The sequence below is a fragment of the Ascaphus truei genome, chromosome 4, assembly GCF_040206685.1.
Source record: "Ascaphus truei isolate aAscTru1 chromosome 4, aAscTru1.hap1, whole genome shotgun sequence".
Classification (NCBI taxonomy): Eukaryota; Metazoa; Chordata; class Amphibia; order Anura; family Ascaphidae; genus Ascaphus; species Ascaphus truei.
The window spans coordinates 343,227,983-343,255,864 of NC_134486.1; the positions used below are offsets into that span (position 1 = coordinate 343,227,983).

At 46.9% G+C, this 27,882-nt stretch overlaps 2 protein-coding genes across 8 annotated transcripts in view; both read left to right on the forward strand.

The window, feature by feature from the left end:
• The first annotated feature begins 4,529 nt into the window (after positions 1-4,529).
• On the forward strand, positions 4,530-27,275 carry LOC142493708 (glutathione S-transferase 3-like). 7 transcript variants are annotated; one of them, XM_075598191.1, is made up of 8 exons: positions 4,530-4,615; positions 12,048-12,205; positions 19,694-19,799; positions 20,552-20,603; positions 23,051-23,183; positions 24,061-24,202; positions 24,965-25,096; positions 26,968-27,275. In XM_075598191.1, the coding sequence occupies exons 3-8, from the start codon at positions 19,713-19,715 to the stop codon at positions 27,109-27,111; spliced, it is 690 nt and encodes a 229-aa protein (XP_075454306.1). In that variant the 5' UTR covers positions 4,530-4,615; positions 12,048-12,205; positions 19,694-19,712; the 3' UTR covers positions 27,112-27,275. The 7 variants fall into 7 exon arrangements, with proteins under 7 accessions (XP_075454306.1, XP_075454307.1, XP_075454310.1 ...); XM_075598190.1 differs by lacking the exon at positions 4,530-4,615 and adding an exon at positions 9,353-9,456; XM_075598192.1 differs by lacking the exon at positions 12,048-12,205 and having other exon boundaries at positions 4,552-4,615.
• Positions 4,534-27,882, forward strand: part of LOC142493707 (glutathione S-transferase 3-like) — a 59,434-nt gene continuing 36,085 nt past the window's right edge. The window contains exon 1 of the mRNA XM_075598189.1: positions 4,534-4,615. The gene's annotated coding sequence lies outside the window, so the exon portion shown is untranslated. The remainder of the gene's footprint in view (positions 4,616-27,882) is intronic.

Sequence of the window (27,882 nt, forward strand, 5' to 3'; positions counted from 1 at the left end):
GTGGGTGGGTGACTGACTGACACTTGGGTGGGTGGGTGACTGACTGACTGACACTTGGGTGGGTGGGTGACTGACTGACACTTGGGTGGGTGGGTGACTGACTGACACTTGGGTGGGTGGGTGGGTGACTGACTGACACTGACTGACTGACACTTTGGGTGACTGACTGACACTTTGATGGCCTGACACTTGGGTGGGTGACTGCCTGTCACGTGGGTGGGTGGGTGACTGCCTGACACGTGGGTGGGTACGTAGAGTGCCTGACACGTGGGTGGGTGACTGCCTGACACTTGGGTGGGTGGGTGACTGCCTGACACTTGGGTTGACTGCCTGACACTTGACAGCCTGACACTTGGGTGGGTGACTGCCTGACACTTGGGTTGACTGCCTGACACTTGGGTTGACTGCCTGACACTTGGGTGGGTGGGTGACTGCCTGACACTTGGGTGGGTGTGTGACTGCCTGACACTGGGGTGGGTGGGTGACTGCCTGACACTTGGGTGGGTGGGTTATTGCCTGACACTTGGGTGGGTGGGTGTGTGTGACTGCCTGACACTGGGGTGGGTGACTGCCTGACACTTTTTGATTGCCTGACACTTTTTGACTGCCTGACACTTGGGTTGACTGCCTGACAAATGGGTGGGTGGGTGACTGCCTGACACTTGGGGCTTGTGTGACTGCCTGACACTGGGGTGGGTGGGTGTGTGACTGCCTGACACTGGGGTGGGTGGGTGACTGCCTGACACTTTTTGACTGCCTGACACTTGGGTTGACTGCCTGACTCTTGGGTGGGTGGGTGACTGCCTGACACTTGGGTGGGTGTGATTGCCTGACACTTTTTGACTGCCTGACACTTGGCTGCCTGACACTTGGGTTGACTGCTTGACACTTGGGTGGGTGACTGCCTGACACTTGGGTGGGTGGGTGACTGACTGCCACGTGGGTGCTTGGGTGACTGACTGCCACGTGGGTGGGTGACTGCCTGACACTTTTGACTACCTGACACTTGGGTGGGTTTGACTGCCTGACACTTGGGTGGGTGGGTGACTGCCTGACACTTGGGTGGGTGGGTGGGTGACTGCCTGACATTTGGGTGGGTGATTGCCTGACACTTTTTGACTGCCTGACACTTGGCTGCCTGACACTTGGGTTGACTGCCTGACACTTGGGTGGGTGGGTGACTGCCTGACACTTGACTGCCTGACACTTGGGTGGGTGGGAGACTGACTGCCACATCGGTGGTTGGGTGACTGACTGCCACGTGGGTGGGTGGCTGAATGCCACGTGGGTGGGTGGCTGAATGCCACGTGGGTGGGTGACTGACTGCCACGTGGGTGGGTGAGTTACTGATTGCCATGTGGGTGGGTGAGTTACTGATTGCCACGTAGGTGGGTGACTGACTGCCATGTGGGTGGGTGACTGACTGCCACGTGGGTGGGTGACTGACTGACTGCCATGTGGGTGGGTGACTGACTGACACGTGGGTGGATGACTGACGTGTTTGACTGACACGTGGGTGTCTGGGTTGTTGTCTGTATACACACTGTCACTGATACACACAGACACTGGAAGGGGGCAGTCACACACACACACACAGACACACACACACAGACAGAATGGGAGGGGGCAGACACACACACACAGAATGGGAGGGGAGCAGACACACACACACACACACACACACACACACTGGGAGGGGGACAGTCACACACACACACACACACACACTGGGAGGGGGCACACACACACACTGGGAGGGGGCATACACACTGGGAGAGGGCAGACAGACACACACACACGGACTGGGAGGGGGCAGTGACATATACACACAAAGACTGGGAGGGGGGCAGACACACACACTGGTAGGGACACACACACACAGGCGTCATCGGGCTTACCGGTGAGTGTAGTGCCACTGTATGGAGCCAGAAGTAGTGAGGCTTTTTTTCCAGGCTGCCGGCAGTTTCAGTTGCCAGCTGTGAGACTTCCTTCTGGTGAACACACACATACACACACACACACTTCAACTCACTACATCCGCCCCCGATACTAAGCCCCGCCCCTGGCATACCCTGACCTCCAACCAATCGCCTGCTTCTACTCTAAAGCCCCGCCCCGGCATCTTGCTATTGGGGGGAAAAAAATACTCACGGCTGCCGCATCCTCCTCATGCTGCCGCCCCCGCGCACCGCCGCCAACTCGCGCACGGGACCAGTCACCAGGGGCAAAACCCGGGACATTTCCGGGACGAACCGTCACCCGGGACAGGCCAGAAAAAACAGGGACTGTCCCGGCAAAACCGGGACGAATGGTCACCCTAGGTAAGTGGTGTGTGTCTGAGTACTGGAATAGCTGTAACTCTGAGTTATGTGGTCTGCAAAATTGAGACCTTACTCAGGGCAGATATTCTTGGAAGAATATCGGTGCTTAGCCTAGCGATCCCACCCTGCCACCAGAAAATAGCCTGTCACAGGAGACCAGGACTAATACACTGGGGATCAATTCACCAGACAGAAGCACAGAGTTTATAAAATTAATTTATTGGAAAAAGAAATATCCACAACTATTTACAGTAAATCAACACACGCACTTACTGTACAAATGGCTTACCCTATAAAACTAGGTACAGGGACCACACTAAAGAGATTTCCACGGTTCTTTCTTTCATGCAATGTCCACTGGAACAGGACTCCAGGCTTGGCACCAGCACTGGAGTGGACACTGCAGCTTCTCCCAGCTGCTTCAACTAAAGACCTCTGAGCTCACAGCTAACAAAGAGCTGATCTTATCTCATCTAGCTAGCTGCCAAAGTGTGTTTGCAATATGACCCCCCACCACCCCCAATCAGGGGCTGGAAGTGCAACAAACACACACAGTTACTTTGGAAGATCACAGCCCACTTTACAACATACCTAAGGCCTGGGACCCGCTGCGCCCGGCGGCGCGGGCGGCTGCACGAGCTTTCCCCACCAGCAGGGGAATCCTCCCGAGCCGGTCCCGGTCCCCCCTGGCTGCACAGCTCACTACACGCTGTGACGCGTCAGCCGCTAGGGGATTCAAGAGAATTGTCATTTCTAGCGTCGACGCGTCACGTGGTGTGGCTGTGAGCCAATGAGGAGGGGAGGCTTCGGGAGGAGGAGAGGCTTCGGGGAGCGGGGAGGAGTGTGTGGAGGGAAAGCAGCGTGAGTGCCTGTCTGTGTGTGTGCCTGTGTAGTTGTGTGTGTGTGTATGTGTGTGCCTGTCTGTGTTTGTGTATGTGTGTGTCTGCCTGTGTGTGTGTGTGTGCATGAGTGTGTGTGTGTGTGTATGTGTGTGCCTGTCTGTGTTTGTGTATGTGTGTGCCTGCCTGTGTGTGTGTGTGTGTGTGTGCATGAGTGTGTGTGTGTGAGTGCATGAGTGTCAGCGTGTGAGTTAGTCTCCTGCTGCAGCCGGATACAGTGTCCCTCTCCCAGTGCTGTCTGTACAAGCCCAGCCGATCACACACCTAGGGCAGCCCGCATCAGCTCCCTGCTGCAGCCCGAGCCCGTGGAGGGGAGGGGGGGGGGGGTAGCGGGTCCCTCCACTTAAACCACGCCCCCCTCCCTCCCACTCCAGCCCCGGCTCCCGCTCCCTACAGACCACATATCGCGGTCTGTGTCTGTCAGCGCCCCGCCTGTCTGCAGTGCTGGCGCGCTGACGGAGGGAGCGGGGCCCTAGTCTAACTGAAAACAAAATTAACCCCTGGACCCTGAAGTGCTGCAACCAGGCTACAGAATACATACACATATAACATAATACAAATGTAGTACTGACAGGTAGGGGTAATGGCAGGCTAAAAGCAGTCACATTTACCCCTACCGTCACAAAGATCCCATGGTCAACAGTATCAAATACTGCAGAGAGGTCACAGAGTACCAAGATCGGACAAATTGTATGGAGTCCAGTAAAGAAGATGCCTGAAAACCTGTCCTGTTTTGGAGAATAAAGCATGTTTATTGGTTTGTATAATAAAAGTCTCTGGTGCCCTTTTTCACCATCTCAACAAAATACCTCAAGCTTACACAACCAGCCTGCTGGACACCAGCCCTGGGATCAAAGGTAAATAGAGTCCAGTGCATAACATCTGCACTTCTACATACACTTTTATATGTGCAACCACTCCCTTGTAAGCTGGGCGAGGAGAGGGGACAGAACCCCTTACCTCAGTTCAGTGTCATTTGACGCCATTGGGACGTATCCTGAGCCGGCTGAACCTCGGTAAGTAGAGGTTGCAGAGGCCTCGCGCGGTCCCCCGGCAATTATTTTAAATGCCTTGGGGAAGCAGTCAAAGGGTTTAAAAGCATTACTGTAACAGGTCTGTTGTTAGTACATTGTTATTGCATGGTTATTGTTATTGCATGGTGTGTATTGCTGATTGCTGCTGAGTTGTCATTTGAAATTGGTGGCAAGTAAGCAAAGCAGCCTGGGGCAGTATTTGAATAGGGTCTGTGTGATTGGTGGAAGGACACACCCCTCCCTACTCCTTGTCTTAAAGTAGCTAAAGCGAAGCATATAAAGCACAAGCACAGTGACCGGTCACTCCCATCATCACAGCGGTGCTAAGAAGACCCTGCACACCTGCGGTCCCAGGGCTTATGTGAGTTTTTACCCCTCTATTTCTAGTGAGCAGCTGGGGGTGTGGGAGACTGTTTGAAGGCAAGTATTAAATAAATTGTTATGGGCAGTGGGAGTAAGTACTATCAGAGAGCGGGGGCAGCAACTCATTGCTACCAGCAATGGTCACAGTGGCTTAAAAACTTGTGTTTCTGTCAGAATTAAAACAAAATCTACATTTATTTAACTTGAGGACATAGCTATTTGAACTTTATTTTAGAAAGATTTAAGCAAGATTTGTACTGTAACGTGACATAAGCTTTGTAAAATCCATCATATTCACTTTAAAGAGAGTGGGACTGTAAGATTAGGAATCTAGAAGTACTGTGAAAATAGAATTGGTAATAATACCCCAAACATACTCCTTGGGGCTATGACATTAAACAACATAGTTATTGCCCATTGCAGGATTTTAACTGTAGGGTTTGTAAGTTGGAGATTTATAGGAGGAGCAACAGGATAATTAGTTGCTTTTACGTGCAAACTGGTTGAATATGCAAAGGATATTCTTAGTGTAATGATGTTTCTCTAACAACACCCCCCCCCCCCTATCGCAGATAGGGGCCATTACGGGGTGTGTGTGTTGCATACCTGCTGGTAACAAGAGGGCTGAGTCGGCCGCGATTACTTTTTGGGACACAGGAATAGGCTTCTGGGGTTCATACCCCATATAATACTTGCAATGCAGCGCCTCCATCTGCCGTAGGCTCCAGGGATATAGAGGCGATAATCTCCCACTGTAGAACTTGTACCTCTCCCCCCAGTTAGATCACACACCAGGCCGGAGGTATATTGCAAACAGGAACGGTTTATTACTACACAGTTTGCAATAACACTACAGCTACGCTGCAGTCTTCTCCCGGATACAGTCTCCTTAGATCAGCTCTCACTGGAGATGGTCCCTGGACTGTCACTACAGGCCAAGGGCACCCACAGCCGTCCTAACTCTTCCCCACCTCAGAGGTATAATAACACTCCTCCCCGCAGGGAAGAGCACATGGGTAGGCCCCAATCTCAGTCTCCCAGACGTGTGACCTGCCTTCCTCAGAGGGAAGGAACAACCTCCAAATTTAGGGCGGAGCTGCATTTCAAGCTCTCGTTTTTTTTTTCTCTTCAATAGTTTCATTTGGGCAATCTCTACTTACCTAAAGAACTGCATAGTTGCCGGTCAATTCGTTCTTGTCTATTGATCGTGAAACTTTAGCGACATCTTTAGATCTGGGGAATGTAAATGGTTGCTATAGGAACAAACATGCTTGTTAAAATAGAATACAAGAAAATTGGTCTTTCAAAGTTGTGTTTTTTTAAAACAGAAAATGCTAAAAGTATTTTTTCTGACTACAGAACTGATTTATTTAAAAAACACACATGCAGGATATTGCCTGAATTGCAGCTTTAAGTACAGCCAGAAGGGGGGCACCCCGTTGTCCCAGCTACAACACGATGTACCACCCTCTGCTGTCACTCAAGTGCAGTACCAAAGGTGAAGGGGAAAACCCCATACCAACTACTGGCAATGCCTGCTTATACCAGGACACTGCCAGGAGGAGGGCAGATTAGTACTCAGGGGTGACACTGCTACATTAGTATTGCATTATTTTGCATCATTTTAATTTTCATGTTGGAGTCCTATTTAGCAGCCTCACTCGTCCCCACCCCCCTCTCTCACTAAGGCTGGGGCCATGGTGTCTTCGCCCGTGTAGAGGCGTGCGTGGCCGTGACGTCACCCGCGTGAAGCGGTTGCGTTTTGTGGCCAGTGGAAACTGGGCGTGCCTAGGGGCGTCACAGAGCTGGTTCGTCCTCATTGTGCGATCGGCTCACGTGACCGGCCTGTCGCGCCAAGAAATCAGTTCCAACTGATTTCTTGCGCAACGTGTGCCCGCTGCCGCCCGCACCCCGCATGGACGCGATCACTGCCTTAAGGCAATCTGATTGCTCACCATACGGACGCCTCCGCGCGGTCTGAGGCACCATGGCCCCAGCCTTAGGCTGCGTCTACGCTGCCACTGACCGCGCTCTGCGGCGTGCACATGCGCTTGCCGAGACAGATTAAATTGACTGAGGCGCGCTGAGGGGTCACATGACCTCCTCAGCCAATCAGCGCTAGTCAGTGTTTAGGCCACGCCGCCACGTTTCCTCATGCTTGCACTTGCCGAAAAAGTTGGACAGTTGGTGACGTCACCACTCAAGCATGCACGGGGGACGCAGCCTAATCTGTGATAGCAGCTGCAGCTTATGACACCCTATTTCTGTACAATTAGAATACAGTGTTCCCCTCGGGGAGAGAGATCACATTTATGTAGCTCGGCTTCTGCTCTATATTTTTTTTGTTGTTGCTGACGTTCACCTTTTGTCACAGTAAATGTGTAGGGTACAGGTAATAGGGCAAACACAGAAGAGGAGACATCCAGACCTAAATTTGCCATGTAGGTCCTTTCTTATTCCATATGCTGCTAGAGAAGATTTTATTCCAATTCAATGGCGATGAACTCTTCCCCTTGGGCTGCGTCCATGCTGGCAAACACTGCGCAGTGGCGCGGTCACATTGCCTTAAGGCGTGCGACAGCAGGAGGGGGCGCGCGGTGCGCGAGGAATCTGTTCAATCTGATTTCGCGACAGGCAGGTCACGTGAGCAGTGACCCAATGAGGGCGAAACGGCTGTGACGTCAGACACGCCCCTAGACATGCCCCCCATGGCGTGTCTACCTTGGCCACAAAACGGTCCCACTTGATGCGCGTGACATCACTCGTGCCCAAGCCTCCGCGCGGTCTGGAAGCAGCCTTACGGGGACAGCTAGTGGCGTATTTCCTGATGAAGCGGCATGCGCGGTTGGTGCTTGCTTGTTGCTCGTGGGCATGTGTAGCCAGCAAGCGCCTAGTACGCATGTGTTGCCGAGGTAGCACTGGAGGAGGGCGGCACCAGGTATGTGCCTAGGGCGGCATTTATTTTTAAATACGACACTGGGGACAGCATAATGACTGTATATTTAATGGGGCCATAGTGTCTAAAGCTGCGCTTATAGTGCCTTGTGACAATGACGCGATGTCGCGCCAAAACAAATGCATTGTCGCCGTCGCAAGCGCTTAGCGTAAGCGCCATGCAAAGGAGCGACGTCGTGACCAAAAATTTGGTAGCTGGTTAAATTTGCTGTCGCCACATGTGACAGTGACAGCCTCTGAACCAATCAATGGCCAGGTCGCTAGCGACGTCGCTGCAAAGCAAAATTCAACTTTCGAGGACGGCGACAGGTGACTTTAGCCGTCGCGGGCACTATACGCGCGACCGTATGCGTATAGCTGAGCTGTGTATAGCTGAGATGCTGTGACTATTTGCCATGATCCTTGAATTTGTAATAACTTACCGTTTTTTTTATTTTAGATTTTAATTTACGACCCATGTAACGCCTTGTTTCCTGTAGCACAGAATGTTTGTAGCTTTATAATACCACTCATTTGTTGTGTATTTATTGCCTCAATCCCTATGTGTTGCCAGACCCCCTTATGCAGTGAAGGGATAAAACCATGCAGGAAAACATTTCTCTCTGATAATCACATTAAACACATGTAATATTGTGTAGCCCCCTCTTCCATGCCTGGTCCCCGCATGCTACTGCAGCGCCCGCTGTGGCGGACGCTGCAGGGACGAAAGCCCTCCCCTCAATGGCGCCGGGCCCGCTGCGAGGGTGGGGGCCGCAGAGCTGCGACGAGAGCTGCTCCTGCTCTCAATAGAATTGTGAGCAGGACTCGCGACGGAGCGCTAGGCCACCCCCCCCGGCGGTTCAGCCAATGAGGGCGAACCTGCCGGGTGACGTCATGGCCGCGCCCCCGTCACTCCCCCACTACGCCCCCCCCCCTCTGGTCTCTCTTCCTGCAGCTCACTGCAGACCGGGGAATCGGCTGCACGCGCCGCCATCCTCGCGGGCGCGCATGCAGCGGAGACACTGGGGCCTTAGCCTAAGGGAACTACGTGTGCTACGTACAGGATGCCTGATCCTCTGCTACTGGGTACGCAGAGCGCCTCCACCTGGGTTATCCTACTGCGCTAGGATCCCTCCCATCGCAGGAAAAATACCGGCAGTAAATAAAGGCGCCCCCCCCACAGGTATAACCAACTATATTCACTGACACATAACACAATCACACAAGACCCCACAAGCAGTACCCAGAAAATAAATACACCCCCCCAAAGTACTGAGGTGCCCTGGGCACCTAACCACCCAGTGTCCACAGAGCCAAGCCCACCTAAAGTGTGTGGAGTAGCGCTAGCCACTGTGTATGTGGCCATTGGTGCACGTGGTACCTATCCTGGTCTAAGGCAAGACAAGGTCTAACTGTAGGACCGCAGAGTGAGCCCACGACGCGGACCGGTCCTCTCGTGAAGGGGCCTGCCTCTTGAGGGAGCTCCCGCGGGAGTGTCCCTTTAAATGTCTCATATATGCCTGGGTCTGATCGCAGGCCGCACGCACCGCGTGGCGTCCGTCACCGGTGCACTAACACTCTATTCAGCTACTGGGGGAAGCGCCCTTATCTCTGGGCCTTTCCTGCAGCAGCCACAACCTGAGGGGTGTCGGGGCCTAGCTAGGACCTTCCTGCATCCCTGCTCCGCCCGGCTTGGTCCTTTGCGTGGCAAAAGTATCTACCCCCCTTTGCGTAATTCCTGCAGCCCTATTGGCTGTTGCGCAGCACATGGGAACAGCCCCGGGGGCTGCTGGAACTGCACATGCGCAACTCTTCCATCGCACACGCGCAACATCCAAAATGGGCGCCGCCGGTCCGTCGCAGGGCTCCCGCAACTCTACAGTAGCCTCCCCTCCCGCATCGGAGGTAAGGGGGCTCGGTTACAACTTGGAAATATAGAAAACTGCTGCGTTAATCCCCCAAACTCAACTTATTGTGAAACCCCAGAGAAGGGAACCCATTTTCTGACTTTAAAAGGGATACTCTGCTTAAAACCAGAGTCCCTGGAGCCCTTCCTATATTCACAATAGGTGCTTGTACACATCATTTTCTATATTTTGTGCTGACTTTTAATCTCGTGCAAAACATATGTATAATTGTGTGTGTGTGTATACAGTACTGCTATGTAACAGAACAGAAATGAAAATAGTGGCTCATTAAACCCGAAAAAAATCAAACAATTTAAAATGTATCCCTGTCCCAAAGAGTATATAGTCTAAGGGGGTTAATCATTAAACTGAGATGCTGCTGACTATGACACTACAGCAGTTTAACAATTAACCCATTCTTGATAATTCTTGATAATTTTCCTCAATGCATTTTTATTTATTTTTTATTTTTATTTTTTCCTCAATGCACCCTTAAGGATTACAGTCCACTAGGGGAGAACTGGAAGAGTTGAAAACATCAGTTTATTAGGTGTGAATAAAGAGCATTTGTAAATAATTTGTTAAAGAGAAATGCATTAAGGCTTGTATTGCTCAATCGTCTTTCCATGAAACTACTGATTCGGAGGCTACATTTAAAGGAGCCTAAACGTAATTTTTTTTTTTTTTACATAAATGGGAAACAGGGGTTCTCCTGAACTGCATTAATTTCCGCTCAAGGGACCACCTTGTTCATGATATATTTTCCAATAAAGGTACCAGTGCAACTATCTGATTCATAAATATTCTGCATGACTAGGAAGTGGTATTGATTTGATGAAACGTATGTAGCACCTTTATCTCCCTCCTATGGTGGTGCATACCTCTAGGCTCACAGAAGATTGAGTGCTCCGCAGATTGTATAAGGAGGTTTAACAGGACAGGTCCTTAGCTCAGATCTTCCAGTGCAGCGCCTCCATCGTGCAGGGCTCCTGCCAGGGACATGAGGTCTCCTCACAAGTTCTCCTTCTCCATAAACACGCATAGGCAGATAATACAACCAGTGTTTATTGAGATATTCACAACCACTCCATTCTCCTACTTCCCCCCCCAAGGGCCCATCCTTGACCCTTTAACCCAAAGTGGAATAGCTCCCACTCCACAGAGGGAGAGAACAGAACCAGCACAATTTAGTGGAGTGCCAACATGTATAACTGGGGAGGGGTTTGTAACCCTGCCCCATAACAGGGCTGGTCCCAGGTACTGACAGGCATCACACCACTTGCATTTGATCCAGTCAATATCCTCCCAGGCATTACACTCCTGCTGTTAGGCCTGGACCTGGATAGGGTAATATTGTATCTATCCAGTCTGCAACTTACAAGCTAGGCCCTGTGCAGGAGTTTAACCCCAACACGGCCTGTTCCTATCAGGACTTATAGTGTTAGGGCCAGGGAAAAAGGTATAGCCAGGGGCACTAGGCTGCACGTATATCATCTATAAGGATATTGAACCTTTTTGTTCTGAGGCTCATACACCATTTAGGAACACATTTTTATTTTTCATTTAACTGCTTTGCTACCCACAGCCAGAGGGACCTGTACTGTTTTGCTTGCCTCCTTGGCAGAAAAAGGGTTAATGCAGGAATCGTGTAACCCCAATGAGGCTAAGATTTTCTTTCCAGGTAAATGCACTGCAGTGCACACGTATGTGAGGCTCGCCCATTTACATGGGACGGTCTTCTGCCTGTAATATAATGACTGTATTCAAGAGGCCACTACCTTGAAACAGACCGTATATTGTTTCAAACAAATATATGAGTTGGGGCATTTTATACATTTCGTGTGAACCAGAAAAGTTTTTTTTTCCCTTGGGTAATGCAAGATTTTTTTTACTTAAAACTGAGATACAGTATTTGTATGCTAACACAGCACTTTTGACCCCATAGTCCAGGGGTGCGCCAACTTCTTGCGCTGCGCCCCCCCCTGCCCGGGAGCCGCATCATTTGCGCCCCCCTCTCCCAATGACTAGGCTTCAAATGACATTGCGGGTCATGTCACGTGACCCCGCCGTGTCATTTGACACACGTTCCCATGGGGACGCATGACGTCAGTTGACGCCGTGTTGCTGAAGACCCGCGCAGAGCAGGTAAGTGAGTTAGAGGCCTCACGCCTCCCCCGGCATTTAATTTTAAATGCCTTGGAAGTGCGTGGGGCCTCTGTAACTGCGGCGCCCCCCTACAAATTCTCGCGCCCCCAGTTTGCGCACCGCTGCCATAGTCAGCAGATTTCCGGATGCAACCAAAAGCAGTAATACCCAGCGTGGCACGCTTAGTTTTTTTTTTTTTTGAGGGGGTGGGGAGTTGGTTTACCAAAGTAGGGGTTCCCCAGTTTGTTGTAGTTAAGCAGTGCACTCTGAAGTTTTATCAGAAATATATTTTTGTTCCTTTTTTTTTTTTTTTTTTTAATATGAAACATTTTATTTAAAAAACAAATTCATTTACATTTAGGCCACTCATTCTGTGAGTGATTTCAGTGTTGATTTGTATAATATGTAACAAAAACCACAACATGTGTTTCTCTCCGTAACCAGTGAGGTGACCCGTCCGTTCCGTTATACTATGGAAATGACTGGGCAGAATTCCACAGTTCTTACTATTGCTGTGGGATCCTTGATCACCGCTGGATGCACCAACATTTCTGCAGAGCGAGGACCATACATTTCCTTTACTTTGAGTGCTCCATGTGACGGTAAGGGGTTAATGTTGCTGCTTTTAAAAAAGGTCAAGCTTTTTTTTGTTTGTTTCTCTTCCTTTCCCCCTACTTGTCAATACATTTTGTGTTGTGTATATGTTTTCTGTAGCCTGGTGCCAGCACTTCAGGGGTTAATTGTTGCCCTGGTGCCAGACCTTCAGGCGTCATGCTTGGGGATCTCTGAGACTGCTTTTAATAAAGGTCAAGCTTGACCCCTACCTGTCAGTAATACATTTGTATTCTGTTTTATATGTATGTATTCTGTAGCCTGGTTCCAGCCTGGTTCCAGCACACCAGGGGTTATTTTTGTTTTCAGTTGGGAATGTTGTAAAGTGGGCTGTGATTTTCCCAAATAACTGTTTGTTGCAACCCCCCCCCCCCCTCCCCACCACCAATCAGGGGCTGGGTCATATTGCCAACACCTGGACATGTGGGGGGGGGGGGGGAGAGAGGGAGATAATATTAGCTGTGAGGTCAGAGTTCTTTAGTTGAAGCGGCTGTGAGAAGGTGCAGTGTCCACTCCAGAGCTGGTGCCAATGTTCCAGTGAACATTGCATGGAAGAAAGAACAGGGTAGATCTCTTTAGGGAGATCCCTGCACCTATATTTATAGGGTAAACCCAGTTTCCCGTGTGTGCACGCGAGTTGGTTTGCTGTAAATTGTTGTGGATATTTCTTTTTCCAATAAATACATTTTATTAACGTTGTGTTTCTGTCTGGGGAATTGATCCCTGGTGTGATAGTTCTGGTCTCCCATGACACTCCACTTAGGTTACGCTTATAGTGTAGGCGACCACGTGACGTCGCCGTTGTAATATGTTGCAGGAGACGAGGGGCGGGACTGTTAGCGGTTCGCCCTCATTGGCTGAACCGCTGACGTTACGCAGCGATCGCCGAAAAAGTCAAAATCCTTTTGGCAACCGCTCTGTTGCTCTGCAGCAGTTGCCAAGCCCGCGACGGACTGCATGTACTTGCTAAGGCGCTGCGTGACGTCGCTGTACCCAGTACTACAAGCGCAGCCGTACTTATTTGTCCTATCCCACGTAGCAACACGTACAGAATGTGTAGTGTATAAATATCACTGACAGGTAGCCTTATTTTAGATTTCTTTCAGTTTAAGATAGGATTTAGACATTTACACCCAAAATCAATCATTAAGTTAGTCTGCTTCTAAATTCACTCAACACCAACCTTCCTCAGGTCTGCAGAACTAAACTGTCCTGTTTATATAGCGCACAGCCAGGGAGTCAGGTGGTAAAAAGTAAATTCTATTTCAGTCCATGACCAGTAAAATCATCACCCCAAGGGGGGAAACACACAACCTCCTACGGGACCGAGGGGGGGGCGTGATGCCATTTCAGCCTCTCTCCTATTGTCAGAGTGGCGGCGCGCTCGGACCAATCGGTGGCCTGAAGGTATGTCACGTGGGGCGGAACTAAACGCATAGTTACAGGTTGTAGCTTCAGCTATTTACTGTTTCATGCGCGCACGAGCGGGAGGGGGGGGGGGCGTGCCTACCCACCGGCACTTGTGCCTGTTGTGGTGGTGCCTCGTGTGACGTCACGCGCATGCGCACCGAGGGGGCTGTTTGATTTTTCACAAGTGTTCTTGATCATTATGATAGTTAGGGGTATATAAGACACCCACTTGCCCTGTGTCCCTTACTCCTTGATAAAGGACCTACCGGTCCGAAACGCGTAGGAGGTTGTGTGTTTCCCCCTTAGGGTGATGATTTTACTGGTCATGGACTGAAATAAATGGAATTTACTTTTTACCACCTGACTCCCTGGCTGTGCGCTATTTGCTCTTTTCTCTACTATAATAATAGTATCCGTTATCTATCCAGGAACTCCTAATAATGAATTTTCACATACCAAATAGCTATACAGTATGCTTGTCTTTATTTGTGCATCTTCTTGCCCATATTAAGTGTTTCTCTATAGCAACAACACATGTGCTCCGGTTTTTTTTAATTGCTTGACTCTGCTAAGTTTTTTTTTTTTTTTTTGTTTTGTTTTGTTTGTTTTTTGGCTTTATAGCAAGATACCTACTATGCTTATATTTATATCTGTGCACCTATACTATCCAAATGCTTACCTGCTATTGTCATACTACCTTGGGATTTATATTGTTAGCACTCCCACTTGTAATGAGTCCATGTCATTTGCCTATACCAAGTCATAATCCTTTTGCTGGGTGTGCCACATAATTCAGGGGTTATTAACCCAGCATACATAGATTCATACTATATCTACTTAAATAGCTGATGTACCCTAGCTGCATTGATATATACCATGTATCCTCTATTATAGAGATTTATTATTTGCATTTAACACATAATTGTAAGGTTGCCACAACTATCAAGCATTTATCCTAGCTGTGTATACACCACTGCTAGATCGTGTCCCAATACTTATGTTCACACACTACGCATTATACAGTAGATGATAGTATCCACACATCTTGGATCTATTACATCTATACTGACCCTACAACCACCTTTGGGGATTTTATACACCGTGTATATATGTTAATACATTTTTATTTTTGAGTACATTAAGAGTTGTCACCATTTTGGTGACAGGAGTAATATACTCTGAGACCACTGAGTCCTCTCTACTAACCATTCACGCAGCTGAATGAGTGCAGTATACTGGAAGCTTTTTTTTGTTTTCCCATTTTTGGGAAAACATTTATGTACTCTACCGTGATCCTATATTCCTGTTTGCACCTCCGCTTCTTATTCATACCTATCTATTTACGATTATTGGGTTGAGCGGTAGGACACCTGTCTGTTTATGAGCTGTGTATTAATCCTGGATCCTGTAGAGGAAATATTGTCCCATTTGACAGACCTCTGCGGTGGTGAAAAGTGTGAGCGCTTGCAGGTGAGAGTATTAACCCATGTCGCGTGCTAGCTGGGTGCCGGATGTGACATTGACCATGGGACGTTCACCCCATTGCAGCACCGCAGGCCTCTCTGGCAGCAAAGAGATATGTGGAGTTTGAGCAGAAAGGGCACTGGCTTACACCACAAAGGCTTTATGCGCCGCCCCTCCTTTGTGACGCTAAACCAAATAATGGAGACCACACAATGTTTGAAGAAAAGGTCACAGCTTTATTTTAACATCCGCTGTTAAAATCCTACCAGCCTGCCCGCCAGCCAAGCATGCTTCATGCAAAATGGGGGGGGGGGGAGATTGGCCGCGCTCCCTCCCCCCGCCCGTAGCATGTGAATGTGGAGGAGATCCTTGCCCAGCGGCCAGCAATTGGCCGCGCTCCCTCCCCCCCCCCGCCCAAAGCTCTGTAAAATGGGAGGGGGAGATCCTTATCAACCGACGTTGGGCTGCATTCCCTCCCCCTCCCGCCCCTAGGGTCAGCTTAGGCCCAGCCCTAAAGTTGGCGCCCAGCCTTTTACCAACGTTGATTGGGCATAGGCCGGCCCGGCCCTAAAGCCGGCGCCTCCAGCCTGCCGCGCTGTTCTAGGGGCTCCAGCTGAGGGCCGGACCCTAAAGTCCTCGCCCGTTCTCCGTCTCCTGAGCTTGGCTGGTGCGGCAGCTCCGCTGTGACGAGGAGACAAAATGCTCCTGTGTGATACAAAATCATGTTAATATAACATTCCAACAGCTCAATACAATAGCAAAACATTGGGGATGGGTGGGAATTCCATTAGCACTGTGCTCTCTTCCCGGGGGCCTCCCACCCCTCCCCCTGCATGGGAGGGGAGAAGCAGCCTTCCCCACTCCGAGGGGAAGGGGGGGGTTACCCCCCCCCCCAGCTCACGCAAATCAGGACGTGGCAGCCCTTAAGAAGCCTACGACCCCATGCTGTAGCCTCTGCCTCTTCATAACGGCTTTATGCGCCGCCCTTCCTTTGTGACGCTAAACCAAATAATGGGGACCACACAATGTTGGAAGAAAAGGTCACAGCTTTATTTTAACATCCGCTGTTAAAATCCTGCCCGCCAGCCAAGCATGCTCCATGCAAAATGGGGGGGACATTCACCCCATTGCAGCACCGCAAGCCTCTCTGGCAGCAAAGAGATACAGGTATGTGGAGTTTGAGCAGAAATGGTATTGGCTTACACCCAATATCAGGCTTTCTCGGCAGATAGCACTCCAGTGTGGCTGGTCATACAGTACTCTGTCTCGTTCTTACCCTGCTGCTGAGTATGCGGAGGGAGTCCTAATGTGAAAGGAGCTTGACTGCATTTGGCTTCCTGCTGAGAATGAAACAGAACATTCATTGTTTGTACTGCCAAGCGAATAACACAACTCCCCCAAGTTTCTCGCTGATAGCACCTCCTCAAACTGGGGGCTAAGGCCATTGAAACATTGGGAGGGTCACTGGAAGGATACAGGATGGGAGCTGCAGGATAAAGGAGACAATTACTGAAGGGTGAGATACAGAGTCTATTACACGTACATGTATTGGCCTGAATATAGTGCTGTGTTTTTAGTTTTTTTTTTTTTTTTTCTTCCTAAAATTGTCCTTCTGAAAACTGTACTCATATTATATGCTCAGTCTAACACTTTAAGGTGTTCTACATGATTTATTTATTTTTTTTAAACTGTAGGGGTTGTATTATGGACGAGGTCGCACTATATTCTGGCCAATACAGTATATATTTCTCAGATTTGAGGTGAAACATTTGCATTGATCACTCTACAATTACAATTAGACACACAGTACCTTGGCTAAGGCCCCGCTGCACACAGCCGCCTTGCTTGCCGGCGGCGCATGCAAGTCACTGCACCGGGATCTGCAGTAAACGTTTTTTGGTGTGGGGGGCATGGCCAAAACAGGTCAGGGGGCGTGGCCATTGAGCCCGGGGAGAGGAGTGGAGGAGGTTGTGGGTGAAGGAGCAGAGGTTGTGGGTCTGCACGAGAGGGGGGGGGGGGATTGTGGGTCCGGGAGGAGAGGGCTAGATCGGGCCATCTACTTTGCTCTTGCTTTCTCTTTTGAGGGAAGATGAAGGATGTTGTGTAACCCCAATTGGTTTCACATTGGTCTCTCTAGCCAGTGCTGCAAACTTCCGCACTCCAATTCACCTTCTACCCTGCGCCCCCCCCCCATCTCTTCTTCACCTAGCTTCTTTCTTTAAGCCTAGTTTCTTTCTTTAAGCCTGCGCTGCTCCTCATTTCCCACATCACCACAACAACGGTACATTGTGCACACTGATACACACAGGCACACTTCCCTACCAAGCCGCTCCCCTCCTTCCCTCCTCTTCCCTCCTCTTCCTCATTGGCTCACTCGCGTACCACGTGACACGTCAGCGCTTCTGATCACCAGAGCCTTGCAGCTCCACCCCGGCTGATGCATCACAGCATGTAGTGAGCCACGTCGGAAGCAGGCAGCGGGGACCACCAGACTGCAGGTAAGGGGCTGGTGGTCTGCACGGGCGGGTCCTCAGCCTAACATGGATTTTGAAGTTGCTGGCAAACAGTTTGTGGGTCTGTACCATTTGTTTATTTTACATACCTATTGAAAGCTCTTGGCAGGGAGCACAGCATGCATTTGGCAACCATCTGGTTTGCTTGTCCCGGTGCATAATCCCAGCTACAGTATAATGCATTTTGTAATTACAAAAATTGCACATATACATGCACAAACAAACAGTACCTTCCCAGCTCACCGCATGCACACGGCCGCACACACTATATAACAGCCCTAAGGCTACGCTTATAGCGACGGCGCCGCATGACGTCAGCCGTCACCGTTGTAATAGCGATTCCTGGATATAGGGCAGGAGTCTGTACAGGGGGCGTGGCAGAGGCGTGGCCGTGAGCGGTTCGCCCTCATTGGCTGAACCGCTCACGTGCCGCTGACCTTGCGTTGCGATCGCGGAAGTAAAAATCCTTTGATTTCCAACGACCATGTGACGTCGCGGTGGCGCCCACTATGGGCACCTGCGACCTGACTGCATGTACTTGCTACGGCGCTGCGCAACGTCGTAGCCAGTACTATAAACATAGCCTTACGGTCACTCTGGGGTAACAAATGATTGCGTTAAAGCAGCAATAGAGGTGTGACACAGGAGATGAGGTTGAAAAAAAGACATACGTCCAAGTGTAATAATTTATTTTTTAATTTTCGGTTTGATGCATGGGCTCTCCGGAGTTAAACTGTGTTAGTTTCAGCTGCGGGGACCCCCTGCTTCCAGAGCTGCTTACCTCCTGAATGGGGTGCCGGTATCTCTGCTTCATAAAGCTCCTGCCTCGTGGGCCTATAGGAAGCCACACCGGATCATGTCACGGCTCCCTATTGGCCCACGAGACGCGGGACATTTAAACGTTGCCATTGCGTTGGGCACACAGTTCTCTGGCTGCATAGATACTTAACTCCGCAGTGGGGCTGGTATCTGTGGGGGAGGGGAAGAGAAATATATCTATCTTCACTGTATCTATATCTATCTTCTACTGTATTTCTGCTTAATGTATATTGTATTGTATGTCTCTATATAGCGCCATTACTGTACATAGCGCTTCACAGCAGTAATACACGTGGTAATCAAATAAATAACAGATCATGGGAATAAGTGCTTTAGACATTAAGGAAGAGGAGTCCCTGCCCCGAGGAGCTTACAGTCTAATTGGTAGGTAGGGAGAACGTACAGAGACAGTAGGAGGGAGTTCTGGTAAGTGCGTCATGATATGATAATACACATTGCACAAATCCGTATTTCATTACAACCAAACTTTAAATTTAACCCCTTTGCTACCAATGTCAATAGGGCATTTAAATCTCAAGAGGATGAGTGTGATGAAAAATAATGGCTGGCCCATTAAGTTGAGGGATAAGGTCATTGAAACCTTAGTGGGGGGTCACTGGAAGGATGGAGTATCTAAGCTGCAACATCAAGGGGGGCAGAGTACATAATGTAGAGGTGATTATAGCCAAAGTCCCAGCATTTCACCAGGGGATGTATTGGAAGAGAATGTGATCCACACTAATCTGGAGTATAACCTTAAGAGCACAAATAGTGCAAGGTATCAGGACCACAACGGTCCCTTCTATGGGCTAACACTGAATCATGCTCTGTTCTAAGATATGCATTGGCTATTAAAGGCATCACTTCTACCTTTCTTATGCCTATTACAAGAGCAGTTCTTGTCAATTTTATATTACCTCCAAAAAAAGGGGGGGGGGGAGAAAGTTATTAAACGTGGCCCAAAAGCGACAACAAAAAAAGAGATGGTTTATTGATCGTCAATGTCTATATTCTTGGGAATTGGTTAAACTGTGATTGTGCTGATCTGGGTGGTGTGGGGATAAAGAGCTGTGAATGTCTGTTAAACCCATTGCCTTGTACAGACTTTGTATCACATTATAGTGGGTTTGTAATGAAAGCCAGATGGAATCATCATTCTCATCTCAGACTGACTTGCTTTATTTCTGACGTTTTTATTTTTTATTTTTAAAGAACTTTTCTTTTCTGGACTATTTGTTTCTATGTTTATGATAAACTATGCTTGTTAATCAGGTAAATCAAGAACTGGAATATGGCTGAAAAAACCAAACTTTACTACTTCAATGGAAGAGGTAGAATGGAATCCATACGCTGGCTGCTTGCCACAGTTGGTGTTGAGGTTGGTGTTTTTTTATTTAATTGTAAATATTATTGGACATTTATAGCCCCATCAACACCAGAAACACATGTTCAGTCAGATTTCCCAGGGAAATGTGGGAGATCTCTTAAACTACCTTTATTTCCAAGGAGAAAATTGATACATTTTTCAGCCAGATAGGGAGAATTGGCCAGTATGTCAAGCAGATTCCTCTTGTGGTTATGGGGCTAAAGATAAATGAGGATGAAATACTGTACAATGTCTACTAGAAATGCTTTGTACAACCACAATACATCTATCTACACAATACTAATGTTGCCACAAAGGTCTATTTGGATGTAAAGGCGCTAACTTGGCTTACTGATCCCTTCTTACTTCCTCAGTCTCTTCCTGGTTCTGAATTCTACAGTGCACCACAATGTTGTATGAGAGACGAAGTCTGTATGGACAGTATAGTGTCTTCCCTTCAGCATAGTCTAACATTACCATATGTTCACATTAACTACAGGCATGTAGTCATTCCAAATGGTTTTCAAGGAATGTATGTGGGTCTTTACAATGTCAGCCATAAATACACCTACCAAACTCTGTCGGTTTGAAGTATTTACACCCAAGTGTAGTGGAAGCATTGAAACATCTTTACATAGAAACATCGCATTTGCTGGCAGATAAAACCACGTGGCCCACTTACTCTGCCTATCTTCCTTTCTGCTGTAAAACCTCAGACGCTATTTGATCTTTGGCTTCTTTTCCCTTCCTTTTTTATTTTGCAGTTTGAAGAGGAGTTTTTAGAAACGAGGGAACAGTATGAAGCATTAATTCGAGGTATGCATGGCGGCAAATGATTTTATTAATGCAGTGGGGCAATCCATGATGAAAACGATGGCTGCAAAATGTTTGCGATTTAAATTCCTTGATCTATAAGTATTTTACAATAATTTTCTACAATGTGATCCCCTTAGACCTTCCTTTTTGTGATATCACTGACCTGATCGGGCACTATCCTCCGCTGCTATAATCCCTTTCTCCTGTTGGTCCTCTCACAGGCATTCAAAGCAGCACTTCTATAACCTTAGTCCTGGATCCACTCTAAAAAGAAAAAAAATCTTTATTTTTAATTTGATTATTTCTATATTTTTTAATTTGTGTGGGCAAGCTCATTGCAATAAAGTTATTGACCATATTTATTTTTTTTTTGTGGACTAGACGGCACTGTTTGGACTATTTGAACAAAATCCCTGTCATTGTTTCTATGTAGTTATAAAAAAAAAAAAAAAAAAAAGATTTATTCTGATCAAGTTTATATAATCTAAGGCTGCGCTTATACTGCCGACGACAGTGATGTCGCGTCAAAACAAATGCATTGCCGCAGTCGCGTGCACTTATAGTAAGCGCGGCACGATGGAGCAACTGCTTGGTCGCGATCGCTGGAAGTCATCTCCATTTGATTTTTCCAGCGACCGTAGCCTGACGTCACCGTCGCGTCGCCGGCACTATAAGCGTAGCCTAAGACTTTAAAGTTCTACCTGAGGAAGGTGACTTCTATTTAAACATCTCCTTCATGCAGCATATACAATGTATGTAGCCCTCTGCGTAGAAGTTTCCAAGCACAAGTTACAGCCAAGCTTCCAATTTTGCCTTTTGTGGTATTACCATTAGGCCAATCTATTGTCCATGTAGCGTTTGCATTAAAGAACCTGTTTGCATGTACAGTAAGTGGGAAAAGAACGTGTGCGCTCAATATGTGAGGTGCAATAAAGTAAATATTGCTAATAAAAATCCACAGGTGGAAGTGACAAGTGTGTTAAGTGATTAATAGGAGGACACAAAACTTCCCTTGTGGTTGGGGATATGCTGCTGATCAATTGGATGGCTCGGACATAACAATCTAAGAATGAAGAAATAATTAGAAAAGTGCAAAACCCTTATAGTATAGCATCAACAATATTTTGTGGTAACCAGAGGGGGGGGGGGGCGGTAGTAAACACGCACAGAAAAAACGAGTTAAAAGCATTTAGGTATTAAAACCATATGCCTGGCCATCAGAATCGGTCCTCGCTTCATCGTCCAACCGCGTAAGGAGACAGGCAGACTTGAAATCACCGCTGGTGTAACACTCGGTCTGGCACATAAAGTACCAATTTTGGTGGAGCAGTCTCTCGGAGCAATAGTATCTGTAGGAACTCTGCAAGAACACCAAGCGGGGAGATGATCACTGTAATGGAACGGGCAGTTGACCCGATGGATACTGATTCGGGCACAAAATTGGCAACAGTCCAAATAACAGGAGCGTCTAAGCTTCACACCAGCAGGAAAACCGTGTGACTGAAGGGTGTGCCAGTAAAGCACCAAAGTGCTCACGTATGACATCACCCCCGACAGGAGGAAAGAACGGTCCACAAAGAACAATGTTGCAAAATTGCAATACAAATGAATAACCTTAGAATCACCAGAAGGTAAATGGTAGATACATTAATAGGTAGATCTTGCACAAACTAAATCCAACTCGTGGCGGAGAGCTACTTCATCAGGGCCTAGTTTGAAACCAGTTGTGTGCACAATTTTAAATCTCTTCACAGTGCGGGATTGGTTGAAAAACAGATGTCGGTAATTAAACACTTAATCAATTTATACAATGAAAATGCAAAATTAGAATACCAAATTATAGTGGCTCATGTTCCTAAGAGAAAAATGCAAAAAGGACAAGACAATGCGTAAGTTAAATATGACAGTAGAATATTTATCTTGCATATCTTGTAGTATATCATAGTAGGAGGCGTAGATCTAATGGAGAAATTAGTTGCATTAAGCAGCCCCCAAAAAAGGGGAGTTAATAGACAGTAGAGTTAAAACCACTGAAATAAATGGGGATAACAATGGGGTGGATCATACAGTTAATGAATAGAAAATGTATATTAAAAAAAAATGAATAATATATTTGAACTTATTATTCCAATGATATTGTAGAAAAAATAATTAAAAAAATCTAACGAATAAAATAAATAATAATGGAATATATATGTAAAAGAAAAAAAGATATATATTTTATACAAAAAGTGATGTCCAGGCTTAGTGTTTTTATATCCAAGTGCTTTTAGCTGCTGTATTTTTACTACAACCCCCCCCCCCTCCTTTTTTTGTTACCACTATATATTGTCAATACTATACTGTGAGGGTTTTGCGCTTCTCTTTCTTTCCAAATACTGCAAGTAGTTGATGGCATATAAAGTATAATTGCAGGTTACTGTTATTACATTACTTGTTACTTTCAGATGGAGCGCTGCTGTTTAAACAAGTCCCAATGGTTGACATTGATGGGAGGAAGATGGTGCAGACTAAAGCCATCCTACAGTATATTGCCGCAAAATACAAACTGTATGGGGGAGACCTCAAGGAGAGAGCACTGTAAGATCTATTCTATATCTGCTGTAAAATGGCTTTTAACTATTGGTCACATTGTAAAGAACAATATGCAAGCGTGAAAAGAATATTCCACAAGCAAACCTTCAATTAAATGATTTAATGATCTAAAATGTGAATTTGAAGACCCACCTTAATGCTCATTAGACCTGCCCAGAAGGACTGTGATACCCGCTGTAACTCTTTCCAGGCTAGTGCTGTCAAACACAATCATTCAGAAATGGGTGCGGTGTTTGTCTAGGACCGATCACTTCAATACCCGGCATGTTGGCTGTTCTATACATTATAAGTAAAATACTTTGTTACCATATGCTGTCAATAAAACCACAACACCAAATAACTCTTTTGCTACAGAAGCTGCAGATTGTTCAAACTGATATTTGTGTAACTTCATGGTGTGAAACATCTCTACCCTCCTTTTTTTTCCTCCCCTATACCGGCAGCTGCCTTTTTATACTTCAAAACGCTCAATATTCATGGACTAAAATCTGGGATTTGTAAGGTTTTTGTTAGTCAGTTTAATGGCTCGGAATGAATAGTGGGACTCGAGAGTTGGTGCGATAAACTATTCCTCAGTTTGCTTAGAGCCCTAGACATTCCAACCACCTTCCAACTGTATGTTGATATGGATTGAAAGGGAGAATGGATAAAACCAGCAGAAAGAGATGATAGGACAAGGACCTGATGATCCTAGTGACATTCCAATACGGAGGTGCCAGGATCTACATCAACCAGCGTCCAGATGAAAAATTCATGATTTTACGAGGCTACAAGTTCTCATGTATTTGACAACTGTGACAAAGTGATGCTTATTATAATAAATAAGAAAGGCATAATTTAATTAAAACACTCACTTTCTCAGGATTGATATGTACGTGGGAGGGACAACTGATCTTATGGAAATCATTCTGCCCCATCCATTCCTGTCGCCTGAGGAGAAGCAAAAGCACGTTAATGTCATTACACAGAAGGCTAAAGACAGATACTTCCCAGTCTATGAAAATGTAAGACATGTTTTTATTGGAATTTCTAGCAATATATGCATCGTACAGCACTGTACATAAAGCAATACAGGCATTTATAAAGTGTTGCCCTATGAGTAAATGGTTTTGCTTGCTACTTGGCGCACATCTAGACAGTCACAAAGTAATAGCGCACCAATCCATAGCATTTTTGTTGAATCGTCTTGTTTTTGTATTTTTCAATCTTGTTTCTGACGGTGATATTAAACTAACACCTAAATAGGCTGTACACTTCGATCATGTTTCCAATGATATCCGAGCATGTACGCTTGCATATATTCTAAGCTTTTGGATGTGTAATTTGACCAGTTGTGGTTGGCACCGTGAAAGGAACAAACTGCCTCGCCAATTAGTTTTAGTGCAGAAGTTCTTCGGACCTTCCAAAGAAAAAATGATTTTAATGGCCATTGACGTTTCATTTAACAAGGCACACAAGTGGGCGAAAGCTAATGATGGTACTTCTGTCATTTGTGCTGAGACAAGGTTTCATTTTTCCTGGCTTTTTTTTCCCCTCCAAACCGAGTAATAGTGCTCAATGCTTGCTACATAAATCAACGGAAAACACTGCATGGCTTCTGTATTTGTCACATTCTTTGGAGTTAATAGGCACGGCTTGTAGAGTGTAATTTACAGGGTCTGTCACTGGCTGCTCGCTATTATCTCATTTTGAATTCGGCCAAATAAACACTTCATGTAACTTGGGTATTTTTTTATTTCTTTTATACAAACTACAATATATTGCAGGTCTTAAAAGAGAATGGACAGGACTTCCTGGTTGGAAATCGGTTCAGCTGGGCAGATGTACAACTGCTGGAGTCTGTCTTAATGGTGGAGGAAAAATGTGCCAATGTCCTCTCTGACTTCCCACTGCTACAGGTAATTTCCTATGGAGTGGACTGTGAATTATGTTCTTTGTATATTTGGATTGTAAAGAACTGTAACCAAACCAATTGGAAAATGTAAACAGATCTACAAAATAGAAATGAAGGCTCCAATTCAGCAGCTACATTTTGGAAAATGTAGAACTGTAAGCATAAGCCCCAATGTGACAAATGTAGTTAATTTATAGATGTATCGATCATTTAGTTCAATCATTTGGCCAACACACGTTAAGCCTGCAGCCCAGTGGCGGATCTCCCATTAGGCCCGATAGACCTCTTTGCTGCCGCCCTTCTCCTTTCCCAATCGCAGTGTGAAATGGTGCCACGGACGTCACCAATGTGACGTCACACGGCATCTCGTTGCCATGGCAATGTGACGTTGCACCATCAAGTGACGTCGCGTTACCATGGCGACGTGACATCCGACGCTGTGATTCGGAAGGAGGGTGGCAGCAAGGAGGCGGCTGCCACATGTAAGTGCCTAGGGACCTCAAATCCTCCGCTGCTGCAACCACAGCACATCAAAGTAGATTATTCAGCAGGTTCATACACTAACAATGTATACTGTGGCCTTTGAATTTATGGACAGAACAATGATTTAGTCCAGGGATGCGCGAACTTGCCCTCCTGTGTGCACTACCCCCTGCTCGTGCCCCCCCTAATTACCTTGTCCCCAAAGTTAAATAACGCAGCGGGGTCACGTTGTCCCGCGACATATGACACCCCGTTGCCATGGCGACGCATCACCGTAGACCAGGTTAGGGAAGTTGCAGAGGCCTCAAAAGATTACCCACCCTCCGGCATTTAATTTAAATGCCTTGGGGGAAAGTGCGGGGCCTCTGCAACCGCCACGCGTCCTTCCCCCCCCCCCAGTTTGCGCTCCCCTGATCTAGTCTAGTTTTTTCCAACCGGGTTTCCGTGAGAGGATCAAAAGGGTTTCTGATCTCCCAGAGCTGTAAGAGAGCATGGCAATTTCCTCTATCCTGATTGGCTGCTGGGTAATTGGGTGTATCAGGAGTCTGCAGGAGGAGGAAGTAGCATGAGCTGTGTGTGTGTGCCCCTCTGCCCTGTGTTTTCTGTGACTGTATGGGTGCCTCAGCAACTGAGCACTGTAGTTAGGGATGCCCCGAGAGAAAAAAGTGTGTGTGTGTGTGTGTGTATGTGTGTGTGTACTAAGGGGTTAGACATTAGAAGCACACGGAGCTAAAGTGCAAATAAAACTGGGTAAAAAAAAAAAACACGCCCCAGAAAATGTGGGAGGGGGGGGTCTACAAAATGTAAAGAAAATATATATACTTCCCAAGCTTATGATTGCAGCAAAGGTTCTCTACGTTTTCTCTTGAAGGAGAAACCTATTAGGAGGGTTACAGATAGTGACCTTCAGGAAACAAAATGAAAAACTATTGATTGCTCTACTTTTGTGCTAGTTCAGAGAGGGGCACATTTTGGAAAATGTATATTTGCTGTCTCTGAAGAGCCACAAAGTAAACTACACTTCGAATAACATTGGCCAGGGTTTGTTAGGACTACAAAGTCTCCACAGAACCCCACTTGTCTCTCGCTCCCCCTATATCTTATGGGTCTCCCCATAAACGCAATTCATATTTTGGGGGACGAACAGGGGTTTGTGCTGTTTCAGGAGAGCAGAAGAATAGCAATAAGTCTCAGCATCTGATAGTTCCAATGCAATAAATGACAGTACAAAAAACAATGACTCTCTTCCAGATGTACGTAGAATATCTTTAATTAAATCTCTCCAACCACACTTTTTTTTTTCCAGTGTTAACCCATTGTATTACATTTTATATCCCCCAAAAAAGCTCTTGTATTTTTCTCATTTGTCTGGATGTCTACTTTGTCACCTAGGATTTCAAAGCTAGAATAAGTGAGATTCCTGCAATTAAGAAATTCCTGGACCCCGGAAGTCAACGTAAACCTCAACCCGATGATAAATATGTGGAGACAGTGAGGGCGGTTCTCCAGATGTACTATAACGTGGCTTTCAAGTAGCATGTGCATTGAAATCCAGTAGCAGCAAACTATGTCTAATGCAACTAAATATCTAAATTGTTACTGTTCTCTTCTAGCTTTACAATACTTTTATGATCTCTTATTGCTATGAAGATTAGAGCAAGAACGTGCCAGAAAAATATAATAAAGTTATCTACAATAAGCCCACATGTACAGTTGTCGTGATTACATTTGTGAAAGCATAATTTTATTTATTTATTTGCTGGGGGTCAATTTTTAAAGTTATTCAATAAGGATGGGATTTTTTTTTTTTTTAATGCTGCCCTTAGGCACTTGGTGCCACCCACCCCCCCCCCCTCCAGGGTCGTGCAGTTGCCATGGCAACGCAACACTGTCACGTGGCCAGCCGCGCTTCCCAAATTCTGTCACCCTAGGCCTAATGGGAAATCCACCACTGTGGGTACTACAGGAGAGAATAGTGTCAGGTTGTAGGGCACTATGTAGTTCTGAGTTCTTTGGCCTATACGTCTTTTTTACAAAAAGACGAAAGAGGGTCTGTTGCAGGGTACATGCAACCACACACGCGAGTTCTCTTGATAAGGCTTATTTATTGAGCCTTAAATACAGCACACAAAAACAAAATAGCTTCTTTTCAGCATGCAGGACACAGACAGTTCATCAAACATGTACTTTGAAAACAGACCTTATAGCAGTAATCTTCCTTCAGCATTTCAGTCCTATCTCTTGACCAGCTAGCTCCCGTGTGTGTACAGCCTGGGGGTTTTAAAACACCTAGATTATGCAGCTGGG

Excerpts from the sequence above, each read along its gene's own strand:
- LOC142493708 (XM_075598191.1), top strand. The coding sequence starts at position 19,713 with ATGGCTGAAAAAACCAAACTTTACTACTTCAATGGAAGAGGTAGAATG. Across the intron at positions 19,800-20,551 it reads TTGCCACAGTTGGTGTTGAG|TTTGAAGAGGAGTTTTTAGA; the intron begins GTTGGTGTTTTT and ends TTTATTTTGCAG. Across the intron at positions 24,203-24,964 it reads ACTTCCCAGTCTATGAAAAT|GTCTTAAAAGAGAATGGACA; the intron begins GTAAGACATGTT and ends AATATATTGCAG.